Below are 15,120 nucleotides of genomic sequence, written 5' to 3' on the forward strand. Positions count from 1 at the left end.
ACATAAATTAATATACGAAAGTATGAATTTATGCGTAAACTTTAAGTATTTATTCAATAGTGCCCAATACGCAAGTAGAGCTATGTAGTAAGTTATAAATATATATGGCAATTAAGCTACACATAATATTCCGCGTTTCATCCACGCTAGGATTCATCAGGCTAATTCAAGGATTTTATGGATGTCTCGCGTTTTTATATACGCACCTTCTATTAAGTTTTTTTTGTTAGTCAATCTGCTTTCTAGTTTCTACCGCACCCTTCCTAATCAGCCAATGAGCGGGCACTTACAGGACAAAGGCCCAGCTGACCTCCGGTTCACCCCTTCCTTTTTGTGTGCTATTTAAGTGGGGATCGTCCTGACCTATTTTCAACCTAACTTAATTTTTTTTTTCTTTTATAATCTTAGTTTATATATATATATATATATATATATATATATATATATATATATATATAATTTAATTTAAATAAAAAGATCAAAGAAACAAAAAAACGGGCAGGTGGAATTGTTAAAATTTCCTTAAGGCCTTATCGTCTGACCCTCTAAGAGGAAATGTCAGAATGATAAATTAAAAGCTAAGAATCAAATGAGGAAAGAGGGAAATTGTTTCAGTTGGAAAACCAGTGAGAGAAAAAAAATATATAATTCTCACTGTTCAGGTGGTTTTAAATCAGTAAATATTTCCAACTGATGTTTCAAAATCTTTTGTCTACACAGGCTAGGTCGAGAGTTATTAATGACTAACGCCTCAATGATATTGAGATGATAGTTCGACCTAGCACTGTATAAAACAGAAAACCAACCATCGGAATATTGGTCAGAACACCGATTTATACTAATCAGGTGATTACCGATGGCGGACTCATGAGCTTGGGAGTGCCCGGATGTGTAGACAAAAGATTTGTACAAGTATATACAAGGAAATCCCGTATTATGGACCGTCTTCTTCCAATTACGGGATTTCCTTGTATATACTTGTACAAACGGAAATTCTTTTAACTTTCTTGAAGTTTTACATTTGGATTTTACCGTCACTGGATTTTTTATCTTCCACCAGACTATCCATTCATGTGTAATCACCTTTTCTTCATTATATTCCCTCTGCTTCACTTTTTTGTTTTCAAGTAAGATCTTTGACTTACTTGTTGTTTCATCAAATACTTCTGCATGCAAAATCCGATCCCGCATTTTGCTAATTCCTACCCTCTGATGAGAAGGAAAGTATTTCTTCGAAACTCCGCGGATTAAGGACTATCCATTTATCTAGTGTTTCCTTTTCAGATTAAATATGTTTTTAACTCATTTCAAAGTGTTTTTAACATATTTTATTAACGTTTTGCTCATATATATATATATATATATATATATATATATATATATATATATATATATGTGTGTGAGAAATATGGAAATAGTATTCCGACAAAATAGAGAAATAAAAAGGAACAAACCGTATTATGTGTTCATCAACGTTTCGTCTTTATTTTGAGATTCATCCAGAAGAAGTCTCGAAATAAAGACGAAACGTTGATGAACACATAATACGGTTTGTTCCTTTTTATTTCTATCTCTCTCTATATATATATATGAACATACATATATATATATATATATATATACATATATATATATATGAACATACACATATATATATGCATATATCGTTCTTTCCATAGCAGGTGCTCGTCTGAGCTCCAATCCCTCGTCCCTCCTCGCCAATCTTTCACGAGTAACATCCGTCTGGTTGAAACTACTGTCAATAATTTCCCCCACTCTATATCTGTGCCTAAATCCAAACGTAGATTCCATGAGCAAAGCTTCTTTCTTAGAACTGCACGCCAGTGGAACTCTCTACAACTTGCTTGTTTCCCACCTGACTACATCTTGGACGTCTTCAAGTCCAACATAAACAAACTCCTGAAAAACCGCCCCCTTAAGTAAGACACTCTATCAAAACCCCCAATACTAATGATTACTACAATACTACCTCATTGATTACTGTACACGCAATAACCCTTATCCCTGAGTGGCCTTCGGGCCTTGATAAGTTGTGACCCCCATGTAAAAAAATATGATAATTTATATTTATATATGTTTTTTTTTATTAGTTTATTTTCTATTGCTATTGTTAGTTTTAATTTTTTTTTCATCGCTATCCTAGAGTAAAGTTTATCCTGTGAACACAGTTGGTCGCTATTTCTCTCCTACAGTTTAATAGGTGTTGGGGTTCTCTAAAGTATAGGATCGGAAATTTTTCATGGAGGCATAATCTACATGGATCGTCTAGGTCTCTACATGTGTTTGCTTGTCTTACTATTTTCCATTCGACTACCGGCGAACGTCCGCTTTCCTTGAGTTCTCAGTATCTGTTTGCTAGAGTTGTTTTCATACGGTGTTTTTTTATTATTGAATGTACTTTTGTGGTCATAATATCGGGTTTTGAAATCTAAGGAAGTCATACCTACGTAATATTTCTTGTTATTCAGTGTTTCTTTCGCAAATATTGTGGTCTGGTAAACTACGCTTTTGGTTAGACATTTATTTTGATGCGGCCAAAGTGTGAGACATCTGCGGTTGCATTTATTTTTTTCGTAATTAGTACTTTTGTTTTCATTTCTAGTATGGTTGTCGTTGTCCTGAGTTAGTTTATTATTATTATTATTATTATTATTATTATTATTATTATTATTATTATTATTATTATTATTATTATGTCATGGTGTCCACTTTTTTATTGTTGATTCTGTTGTTGTTTTCATTGCTTTTATTTAATATTTTGTTATTATGAGCTTTAATTATCATCTCAAAATTTTCGCAGCATCTGTAGGATAACTTTAGAATATTTTCTATTGAAAATTTTGTGTAAGGGATTGGTTGCGGGGAAGTGCTTTACGATAAGATCCAGAAATTTCTTTCCAAGTTTTGTTTTTAACATTTGATTGTATGGCGCCGTATACCAGATTATATTTCTTTTTCTTCTATTTTTAATTTTATTATAGTTATTGGTGTTTTGTTGCTTATATTTTTGGTATCAATATTTTTGTAGCCACTATTTTTAGGGCTGTTTCATAGATATTGATTGACCTGCTAAATACATTTTCATCGCCTGAGTTGTTGTTGAGTCTACTAACGATCGAGTTAAGAATATGTTTTATAATTGATGGTGGGTGAAGAGTGCGGTAGAAGCTAGAAAGCTGATTGGCTAACTAAAAAATCCCTCAATAGAAGGTGCATATATAAAAACGCGGGACAACCATAAAATCCTCGCATAAGCCTGATGAATCCTAGCGTAGATGAAACGCGGAATATTCTGTGTAACTTAATTTCCATATATATTTTATAACTTACTATATATATATATATATATATATATATATATATATGTGTGTGTGTGTATGTATATATATACATATATATACGTATATATATACGCACATATATATATTGAGTATAATGATTACTAATTCTAAATTATGAATCAGTTTCAAAAGGAAAAACAAACAAAATCAAAATAGAATTTAATTTTAATTTTGTTTGTTTTTCCTTTTGAAACTGATTTACAATTATCAATACTCAATATTAATATAGTTCAAGGAGAAATATATACCTATTTAGCGTATTATATATCTACATTACTATGAGATAAGTTCTTTTAACGTATTAATACATTAAAATAAACTTTGCCGTTTAAACTCCAGGTTTAATTCCCTCTATAATATAAATAAATATATATATATATATTTATATATATATACATATATAAATATATATATATATATATTTGTTTTATTTGTTTAAACATATTTAGCAAAAAAATAATTATTCATACAGAAGAACAAAGAACCATTTGTTTTGATATAATAAACCCTTACAGACTGTTATTATTTAACGATTTCTGTAGGCTTGAGGACAAATATTCTGATTCTGTGGCTATAACTGCTTTCAATAACTGCCACGATGCTTAGTCGTAAATGTATTTATATTATCTGAGTTCACCCATTTGTACTTGAAATAAGTAGATCATCTAATATCATTTTTATTATTTGGGTTTTTCGGACTACTGTTCTCATTTGATGTGGTATTTGCACAACGTTTCGGTCGATATAATCGCTGGCCTTCTTCGTGTGTATCTTGTCCAACTCGGTAATTTCATATCGAACTCGGAATTTGGACGAAATTTGAACTAAATTCAATCCACGGGAATAATATGCTCTTGTTATGTCAGCCATGTGTGGGTACAAGTTCTTAATAATTCGCAATTGCATTTATAACTGTTGCACTGATGATTGAACCTTCAATCTCCAGAGTCGTTTAAGTTTACAACTGAATTTTACTAAGAATTCTATTCACTACGAGACGGGTGCTTGCCGACAATTCTAATCTGAATTTTAGGAGCCTTAAACCGATTTCGTTTTCTAGGTGTACAATCTTATTACTTTATTTATTACTACAAATATAAATAGTATATACATAATAGTAGTTTATTTCTACCTACTTACATTATAACAAAGTTAGATAGTATCATTAACAGTAAAATATCAAAATAGATGATAAAAGCAGTAATTCCTGATAGTTTAACAGTTTCTTGTATAAATAGATGATTCAAAAAATAGATGATTCAAAAAATATTATTTTTTAATATTTGTTATATATGTAATGACTAACGCAATGCGAATGTGGACATGTAAAGTTCACAATGATAGCAAACGTGTGACTTCGTAAAGCTCGAATTGTTTTTCTAATTGTCACTTGGAACAAAATGAACAATGTAAAAGTATAGGAACTTATGACGCAGCAAACCTGCCGAGAATGGCGCTACCATGAACTTAATAAATCAGTATTATATATATTATTTCCGTGATGAATTTTTCCACTGGTAATAGTGAAATCCAAGAAAGATTCCAAAATATAACCACAAAAAGCGATCAATCGAAATAATAGCTAACAATCTATTTAAATTAACTGATTTGCGAGAATTCAATTATCTGTCGTTTATTTTCAACTCTGATTCATATTACAGTTTATCTTCTATAAAGAGAACATACATGACTTCGCTAGACAACGTCAAAATTTTAATAAAATATAAGTTATCACGATTTTAACCTAGAAATGCTGCCTATAAGCTTCGGAGGGATTACATAAAATATCGGTGCATTTTAAAAAAGTTCGCATGACAACGTCTAACTCGAGAAAGGTAAAGACGACACCATTGATTAAAAAAAATATCCTTCTTTTTTTTCAATAATTTTCCCCACTCCTATTCTGTGCCTAAACCTAATCGTAGATTCCATGAACAAAGCGTCTTTCTTACAACTGCACACCTGTGGAACTGCCATCCTTTTGATTGCTATCCAGCTGAATATAATATGCTCGCTTTCAAATCCAACGTAAACAAGTTCTTGATGAGCCGTTCCCCTTAACTTATCCCATTTAACAAATTTCCTATACTAACAATTATTACGACATTGTCCCATTGACCACTGTATGCTTATTAATCTTTATCCTTGTATGTGTAGACTTCAATGTTCACAATGTGGAATGGTTGACCCACTCAAACAAGACAAATAATGACTGGAGGTTCTATCACGATTTCTCCATTGCTTATGACCTCACTCAGATTGTTCGCAAACCCACCCATGCGCCTAATACTGATGATCAGTATGTAAGTCTCTTAGATATTTCCCTCACAACTTACCCTGAGCAATGTTCATCTTCCGTTATGTCTGCAATGGGATTTTCTGACCACTCTGTTGTATCAGTTAAAATAAAAACAAAATGTAATAAGTCCTCAGAGGACCTCTCCATCGTATAGTATAGCAATAGTCTATGGCTGACTGGGATAGATCTACCTCCGCGTTCCATGTTTTAAAAGGATGTGTCATCTATATTATCAGATTTGACGGAATGGTTAATTGTAGGTCTAGGCCGTTTCATATCCTCGAAAATATTCCGGCAAAAACCTAACAACCAGCCGTGGTTCTCTCCGGAATGTGCTGCTGTCATTATGCACAGTAATCCCGTTTTCCGTTTCTGCCAAAGTAATAGATGTACTGAGACTAAAGCCGCTTTCATGACTGCCAGCAACCACTGTAAAAGAATAATGAAAAACGTGAGAGAGTTCTATACTCAGTCTGTCAAGTCCAAAGTGGCTGAGCAGCGGTTTGGTTCCCACCAGTTTTGACAAATAGTAAATAGAATCCTGAACAGAAGTGTGTGCTCTATCCCATCGGTATGCCCTGTATTTAAGAATTCAGGTGATCGTTACTCTCCCTCTAAGTACAGACCGAGAAGTCTATGTGCGTCATGAGTAATTTACTTGAATCTGTGTTAAATAAAGACGTAGTCAACCACCTCATCAAAAATAAGCTTCTGAGTGACATGCAATATTGTTTTAGTTTTGTTAGATCTACAGCAGATGTGTTTACGGTTATTTCTAATAGGATTAGCGAATCTCTCGATGGAGGCTTCCTTTCTAAGGCAATTGCTCTTGATATATATCAATGACCTTTGATAGAGTATGGCACAAGGTCTACGTCACTAGATCTCCAGCTATGGTATAGCTGGAGATGTTTTTTCAATTATTAAATCATTTCTCTCTGATAGGTTCATAAGAGTAGTGGTTGATGGACAGAAATTAGAAGCTCATAATGCTAATGCTGGAGTCCCTCAATGGTCCATCCTAGGCCCAACTCTCGTACTGATCTACATTAATGATATTCCAAATCACATCCTTAGATCATTCATGCTGATGACACTTCCATCTATGGCAGCACATCAAAGAATGTTAACGACCAAGCTCTCTCTCTGATTCTCTCTCCTCTGATCTTGAGCATATGGTACAATGAAGAAAAAAGTGACTGGTTACTTTTAATGCATCTAAAACCTAGCTTTTATCTTCATATCATAATTGTTCTGATCTCATCTGTCATCAATTGAAATGAATGGCTCTCGTCTTGAGGAGGCTCCATGTTTTGACAAGTTTCTGGGCTTGACCTTTACTCCTAATCTGGAATGGAACAAGTACATCAAATCCGTTGCCAAAGTCGCTGGAAAAATGGTGAGATCCTTCTATCGATCCAGTAGATATCTGCCTGCTGATGCAATTCTCTACCTGTATAAGAACCATGTACTCCAAGGATAAAGTATTGTTGCCACATCTGGGCAGGAGCTGCTAGAAAGGACTTGTCCTGCCTTGATAGAGTTCAAAATAAACTTCATAGCCCATAAATGATCATTCCTTGGTAAAAAAAGAAAAGATCAGAGGTTACATCGACCGAAACGTTGTGTGAAAATTACACTGCTCATCTAAAAAAAATCAGAAATGTTTTTCTTCCTTTTATTATTTTTATATCTTTGTCATAGAAAGCAACTTAATTTAAAATGCAATTATTTTGTAATGGAATCTCAATGTACAATTCATACTCATGCTACAAAGTGGTTTCATTTTGTTTTCTATTTTTAAGTAACATTTCATTTATCTTATAACGGCAAATAGAAACCAGAAAAATGAAACATCTGCGGGAGATGACGCCTAATTAGGCACAGTTTCTCGCTCATGAAGCAAATACAATTCTATAATTTGACCTTTAATTCTAAAAGTAACATCTCCATTTGCGTTCGTTATCTCACTTTATAATTTTCTGCAAGGTTGCTTTTATAATCGCTATCTTCATTTTTTGACTGCGTGAATTATGCTTTCATGCGAATTTCATAAGCTGCGCAAATATATAAGACGTTCTAATATACGAGGTGCCTTCAATAAGTTTCCTGGCGTTTTTCGTTTAGCTATAAATCTTTTGAGATAACTGACCAATTTTTAAGGTTTAAGATTCAAATGAACAGCTACAGCAGGAATTAGAATACATCCTAATAAAGCCTAGTACACACATAAAACTCTAGTCCCCTTTTGAAGTAATCTCCTCTGGCTGCAATGCACTTGTACCGTTCCAACAACTTCTGGAACGGCTCCATGGAAGTCCTCTAGTATGAGCATGTCAATGACCCTCGTCGAAGCCTCTTTCATCTCTCCAATTATCTCATAACGAAACCCTTTAAGGTTTGTCTCGAACTGAGGAAATAACCAGAAATCATAGGGAGCAAAGTTTGGACTATAGGGAGGGAAGGAACTGTCATGATGCCCATCTTGCTCAAATAGTCTGTGAGGATGAATCACCTTTGGGACAACGTTCGCGCAAATCTCCACATCTTCAGTCCCTCGCGAATAAGTGTGTGTACACCTCTCACACTGATGTCAAACTATGCATTTGTTGTCTCTATAGCCAGATGACCGTCCTTATTTATTTGGCCAATCAACTTTGGTATCTGACTATTTCATTCCTCCTACACCTCTCACCATCCCTCACATACTCTCTGCCTTACATCTCTTCTACTACTTAAAAAATGATGCTCAATTCATGCAAGGCGGTCCAAAAGCAGTCTGAAGTGTTCCATACGTTTCTGTGGCATTTTCACAAGTTTAAAATAACATTTTATTGCATATCCTTCTTCTACATTGTCCTCGCTTTCAGATCGCATTTTTGAAATTCACCAGCTCTGACAATCAGGCTTTATTAGGATGTATTCTAGTTCCTGCTGTAGCTGTTCATTTGAATCTTAAATCTTAAAAATTTGTCAGTTATCTCAAAAGATTTATAGCAATACCATACTAAATTTTCAAGAGTATAAAACAATTTTAAATTCTTGTATAAAAAAGTGTAGAAAGGTATTAAAGGCACCTTGTAGATTAACACGATAATAGAGAAAAATGATTTGAAAAATATTTAAGACAGAAAGGAAACACGTTTTCATCAGTTATGGAATTCTAGAATTTTAAGAGTATCTTACGTAGTGGGATCACATGAATGACGTGGTGATTAGAAATACCATTTTAATGTTCTACTATAGTAATTAACATTTTAATTCTATAGTAATTATCAGTTAGTTCTACTATATTAATTATCAAGCAAAAACGAACAATTTCCGACTGTGTTGTTGGTCTTCATAAATACATAGGATTTATATTCAATTTCTCGGTTGCCAATGAGGAAATTGACTGCTATTTTGAAATTCCATATTTTTCCTTATGTGTGATGGTATTCGACTAATCGAAGTATTTAATTGCTATTGCTATCTTGCATAACTTCTATCGAGTTTTATGGAAATAGCGCTGTATTCTTGATATGCAAACGTTTCTGTCCTGTGTTATTTGAGACCGACTAACGACTAATGACTATTAAGGAAATGTCTCTTTCACGGAGTTCATACTCGCGTCCAACTAATCAGAGTATTTTGCATCCCTCAGACTCAGATTTTCTTTAATATTAGCTAAATTTTCGAGAAATCGGACAGCATTTTTACGTGTAATCTGTTTTTTACTTCGACTGACTATCCTTGTACTGATTATGCAAAGGCGCACCGGTTTCCTACAATTTAATGCATTATCATCTCACATGGTGTTATATTTAGCATTGACCAGGTCTCAATTTTCTATCCAGTGTTATGCACTCAAGTCAAACCTGACTTCATTTCGGAAGCGCTTTTTCATCATCTCTGTAGCCAGAGAAATAAGAGGTGAAAGTTTCTGTATTGTTATAATTCAATAAATGAAGCTCGTTTATCTATTTTATTTTCAGATCTTCGACCGCAGAAGTTTATATCAAAGTGTTAGAAGCCAATGATTATCCGCCTGTCTTTCAGCATAAACATCTGTCTGTGTCGGTCAGTGAAGCAACGGCAACCGGATCAAGAGTAGCCAAACTGGAGGTAAGTCTATTATGCGACTAATCTGTTTTATCTATTTATTAATTTTTATTCTTGTTACTATTAAATTATGCATTGTTGAATATTATATTAACTGAACTACTAAGCGACATTGTATCAGATATTATAAGTTAAACATTATAATACATTACTTATCTCAAAGTGACATTTGAGTGGCACAAGTTATAAACTCCCCTGATTAATGGATAAAATTCTATTAAATATCAAGAGTTCGCTGCTAACTGATAAAGTTTGATAAATTTGCGTGTGAAAGATATCAAACACTTTTATTGGTCGGACATAACTGTGAGTTCAATGAACACTTTTTATTAGTCGGACAGTTAAGTGAAAGGAAGATTTCTTAAGTTGTAAGAAGTTTAGCTTCTACGTGTATAAATGGAATTAGAATAACACCGGCCCCAATATGGGCAACGTTAATTCCACCAACAAAATCGTTTTGCACCACTTTTCTGCACACTTTCAAATATCAAAATGAACATATAATGCTACACTCTTTTGTTTTTCTAATTTAGATCACATAGCGTTTCATTCAGAAGAGACCTTGAATGCCTACTAGACACTATCCTCAAGTGTCTAATTCCTCTCTGTACAAGAGTTTGTCAGGACAACCTGGCATAAAGATAATTTTCCCTAAAACTAAACGCTGACTAAATATTCAAAATGATATAGTATTTGCAGTCCAAAAAAATCTTGCTGGTATGGGGAGCAAACACTAGCTTTTACGACGAATGGTGCACTTTTTAAAATTATCTTTGTCTTAATTAACAGCACAAAGTTGGATACACCACTAGACTAGACAAATTCTTGTCCAGAAATCCAGTAAGAATAAGAGACTACAAGAAAGATATACGATAACATTTCAATGGTTAATTGAGGAAAATTATGTTTCCAACTTTTTTACTAACTCAGTGGTCAAGTGTTAGCTCTAGGAAAGTGGTCACTTGATTTTTGAAAATTTTGACTGACGTAAAATCAAACGCCCGTGTAAAATATCTAAACTATAAGTCCTAAGGTGAACGTGACATTCAGAGAATTTTGTTCAATTGGTCCGTAATCATTAAATATGAAAAAGAAGTTGATCTGTAATTATTAAAAACAAAAAAATTGGTCTGTAATCATTAAATACAAAAATATTGGTCTGTAATCATTAAAAACAAAAAATTGATCTATAATCATTAAATACAAAAATATCGGTCTGTAATCATTAAAAACAAAAAAATTGATCTATAATCATTAAATACAAAAATATTGGTCTGTAATCATTAAATACAAATCCGAAAAAATTGAGTTTGTAATTGAGATGTTGTGCTCATATCATTATGGGCTCAAAAACAGTAATATTGAACTAAATGTTGCATGAAATATTCTTGGCATAACATGAGTGTTATTGTCAAACACATGGACATTACCAAATTATCTCTTTTACTGTATTTATCAAGCTTTAAAGTATCACATAGTTGAGTTAATAAGGTTTATATTTTGTTAAAAAGATATCCAATACCAGTTGACATTATTTTTATTTTCAGGCTAAGGACAAGGATGGAGACGAGGATTTATATTTAATGTACAGAATTACAGGTGGCAACGAAGGAAATAGGTTCAGCATTTCGAAAAGGTTGGTCATATTTTATAAAAAGCAATGTTTTTTTACCTTTTTTAAATCCAAAATTATTGTTTTTGTTTGTGAGTGTACAGAAAATGCTGTAAATTCAGAAACAAAAAATAATTTTTATTCACAAAACAACTAAACCAGACATCAAGAATATATATTTCAAGATATAAAAAAATATTGAAGCCTAAAAAATTTTTTAAATGACTGAATTTGCTATTATATTATCTAAAAATGATTGATATGCCGTAAAACAAAAGAACCCAATTAAATTGTAGAAAAAAGTATTATGATAAGTATTTATTGACATTGGATTTGAAGACATTGGATTTTTGGTGCTGAAGAGTTTTGTTGGAGCAATTTATACGGTTAAACAAAATAGCGAGGTCTTGTATTTACTTAAACACCATTTCTACCAACTGACTATAAAAAGATCGTTTGCAAGTACGATGTCAATTAATTCTTGTTGGGGGCGTCCCCTTATGAAAACGAAATCTATTTTTTCCAGTCTCTAGTAGTCTGTGGGTCTTGATTAGTTACTCGTTGGATATAAAACAATGTATGCGCGCATACACACACGGACACGCATCTTGTCATTATAGAGGGTTACATTAAAAATGCTACTCATTTAATCGATAATAAATTTCACAACTTTTTCTACCCTCAAAACCATATTTCTTACAAGTAAAATTCAGTCTATGCGTGCCCACTTTGGAGGTTATCTCGTCGGTAGAAAATATTAGCCTGAATAGATTTGGCACTCAAAAGATTTTAGCCTCCTCAAATAAATTGTATGTGTGGGGTTATCTAAAAGATAATTATTATAAACTAAATCGAAAATAATGAAGACCTGAAATGGGCCACCAAAGCCCAAATCAACCATATCCAGATGTGACCGCAATAAAGATGTGTGAGATTTGCGCCCTATCATTAAATAGTATTTGCACCCTATCATTAAATAGTATTTGCACCCTATCATTAAATAACAATTTGTACTCATGTAATTAATAGCAACTTAAACCATATCAGTAAATTGCAATCCTAACCTTACCGTTAAATAACAATTTGAACCATATAATTAAATATCTGTTTGCAATCTTATCATTAATTAGCAATTTGTACCTTATAATAAATAACTATTTGAACCCTACAATAAAAAAGCAATTTGTTAACTTATTGCATAACAATGTGCACCATATAATTTAATAGCAATTTGCATTGTATTATTAAATAGTTATTTGCACACTATCATAAAATAGATATCATTATTAAATAACTATTTACGTCCTTTCATTAAATACTTGCACCATATCATCAAATAGCCATTTTCACCATAACATTAAATACTCATTTGCACCATATCATTAATTAGTAATTTGCACCCTACTATTTAATAAAATTTGCACGGTAACAATATGCTCCTCATCATGAAATAGCAATTTGCACCAAATCATTAAATAGCAATTTGCATCCTATCATTTAATAGCTATTTGCACCATATTATCAAATACTAATTTGCGCCCTATCATTAAATAGCAATTTGCATAATATCATTAAATAACAATTTCTCCCCATCATTAAATACCGATTTGAACACTGTCATTAAATAACTATTTGCACAATATCAAGCCCTAGCAATTAGCACCATATCATTAAATTGCTATTTGCTCCCTACTTTTTAATAATTATTGAAATCCTATTCTTAAATAACTATTTGCACCCTGTTATTAATAGCTATTTGCACATTATCCTTAAATAGTAATTTGTACCCTATCATTCAATAACTATATGCACCTTATCATTTGTTAGCAGTTTGCACTCTATAATTAAATAGCAATTTGTACACTTCTATTAGATAATAATTTGCACCCTATTACTATTTAATAATAGCAATTTGCACTATACCATATAATAGCAATTTGCACTTTTGTCATTTAATAGCAATTTGCATCCTATTATTAAAACCTATTTGACCCTGTTGTTAAATAGCACTTTTCAACCTGTCATTAAATAGCAATTTTTACTCTCTCTCTCTCTCTCTCTCTCTCTCTCTCTCTCTCTCTCTCTCTCTCTCTCTCGTTAAACCGCAATTTACAATATATCATTAAATAGCAATTTTCACACTATAATCAAAAAGCAATTAGCACCCTATAATTAAATAAAAATTTGACGACATCATTAAATAAAAATTTGCACCACATCATTAAATAGTAATGTTCACGATATCATGAAATAGTAATTTGCACCCTTCTCATTTAATTACAATTTTCATCATATTGTTAAATTACAATAAAATAGTGTTGGATATCTAAAAGTGAATTCTTGTAGAAAAAAAATTAATGTAAATTTGCACAAGAAACGATTGTGAAATTTATTATTCCATGGTTCGGTCACTCAATGATTAATATCTATACTATATATAGTATATGTGTGTACTTATCATTAAATAGTAGTAAAGTAGACTGCTGGGTGCTCAGAACTGAAACTTGGTAGACACGTCATATTGAATTATATTTGTACTAAATATTGTTGAATTGCAGAAAGGATTTACGTTATATTAACGTTCTTTTTTGTTAAGACCGTAGTTATAAATCTCTGTTCTATAAGAAAATTGGGTGTATAAATGAAATGACATATTATTATTTTAACATGATTTTTGTTTTTTACTCATTTATATATTTTTTTTACTTATTTGTTTATCTAACCAGCGGATACTTATCGACAGCAAGAGTATTGGATAGGGAAGCTAAACGAAGGTATACATTAATGGTGCAGGTGTCCGATGGAATCCATGTAAGTATTTATCGGTATTTGTGTAATTTAACAGTTTCCAATAAATTAAGACGTCCCACCAAAAGTGACATTCTACATTCGAACACGTTGAAATATTTGTCGGAAATAATACATAAAAATAATACATAAAAGCTTTTATTTATGTAGATGTAAGGTGGAGATCAGTTTCACATATAAATTTGACATAAACCTCATGCGTTTATCGATTTTAGGGATGTTGTGTGTGTGTGTTTTTTTTAATTGTTCAAAACATATCATACCCGGAAGAATAGGTGATACGTGAATCATCAGTTGGGCGGTGATTGCCTCTAGCAACCGTAGCAACGTACTTGATGTAATTCTTCTAAGTGTTAGTTAGACCTAGAAGCTTTTCAAAGGAGGACCTCCTTGATTAAAACTCCATTTATTTTGATTGAAAAATGTGAGTATCTGAATGTTGGTAGTGAAAGGAATGAATCTTGGTGTTAGAGGCGTTAAAAGTAGCACGTTACTTTTACCCTCCCATTGCACCACGTGCTCTAAGTCAGCGACGTTCAACATTTTTTAGACTATGGACAACAAATCGTAGAGGAATATTCTGTGAACTACTTCATTAAATTACTGAAAATACATTTTACAAAATCATTTATTCATTAACTGTGATCAAAAAAGTTTTAAAACTTTACAAAAAAAATTGTTTCAAAAAGTTGCACTACAATACATTTTACACAATAATTTATGTATTAATCGTAATCAAATCAGTTTTAAAATTTGCCATTAAAAATGTTTAAAAGTAGTTGCATTTTATGAGATCTTTGCTCTTATAAAACCTTTAATCTTTTGTGAGCAAGTAACAAAGTCAGATTTCCCTTTTACAGTTGCAAATTTTGTTATATAGTTATTATTATTATTAGACGAATTTACCACTTGTGCGTATGTTACGTGAGTTCTTATTA

General features: G+C 32.2%; 1 protein-coding gene across 1 annotated transcript in view; it reads left to right on the forward strand.

Annotated features, from left to right (window-relative positions):
* Positions 1–15,120, forward strand: part of LOC145277040 (protocadherin Fat 4-like) — a 1,076,063-nt gene that overhangs the window by 475,214 nt on the left and 585,729 nt on the right. Inside the window, exons 15-17 of the mRNA XM_080128674.1 lie at positions 9,636–9,765; positions 11,310–11,398; positions 14,101–14,185. Of these exons, the coding sequence (XP_079984800.1) occupies positions 9,636–9,765; positions 11,310–11,398; positions 14,101–14,185 (304 nt within the window). The remainder of the gene's footprint in view (positions 1–9,635; positions 9,766–11,309; positions 11,399–14,100; positions 14,186–15,120) is intronic.

Source organism: Euprymna scolopes, chromosome 5 (genome assembly GCF_053919585.1).
Source record: "Euprymna scolopes isolate OS-2025 chromosome 5, ASM5391958v1, whole genome shotgun sequence".
NCBI classification, from domain to species: Eukaryota; Metazoa; Mollusca; class Cephalopoda; order Sepiida; family Sepiolidae; genus Euprymna; species Euprymna scolopes.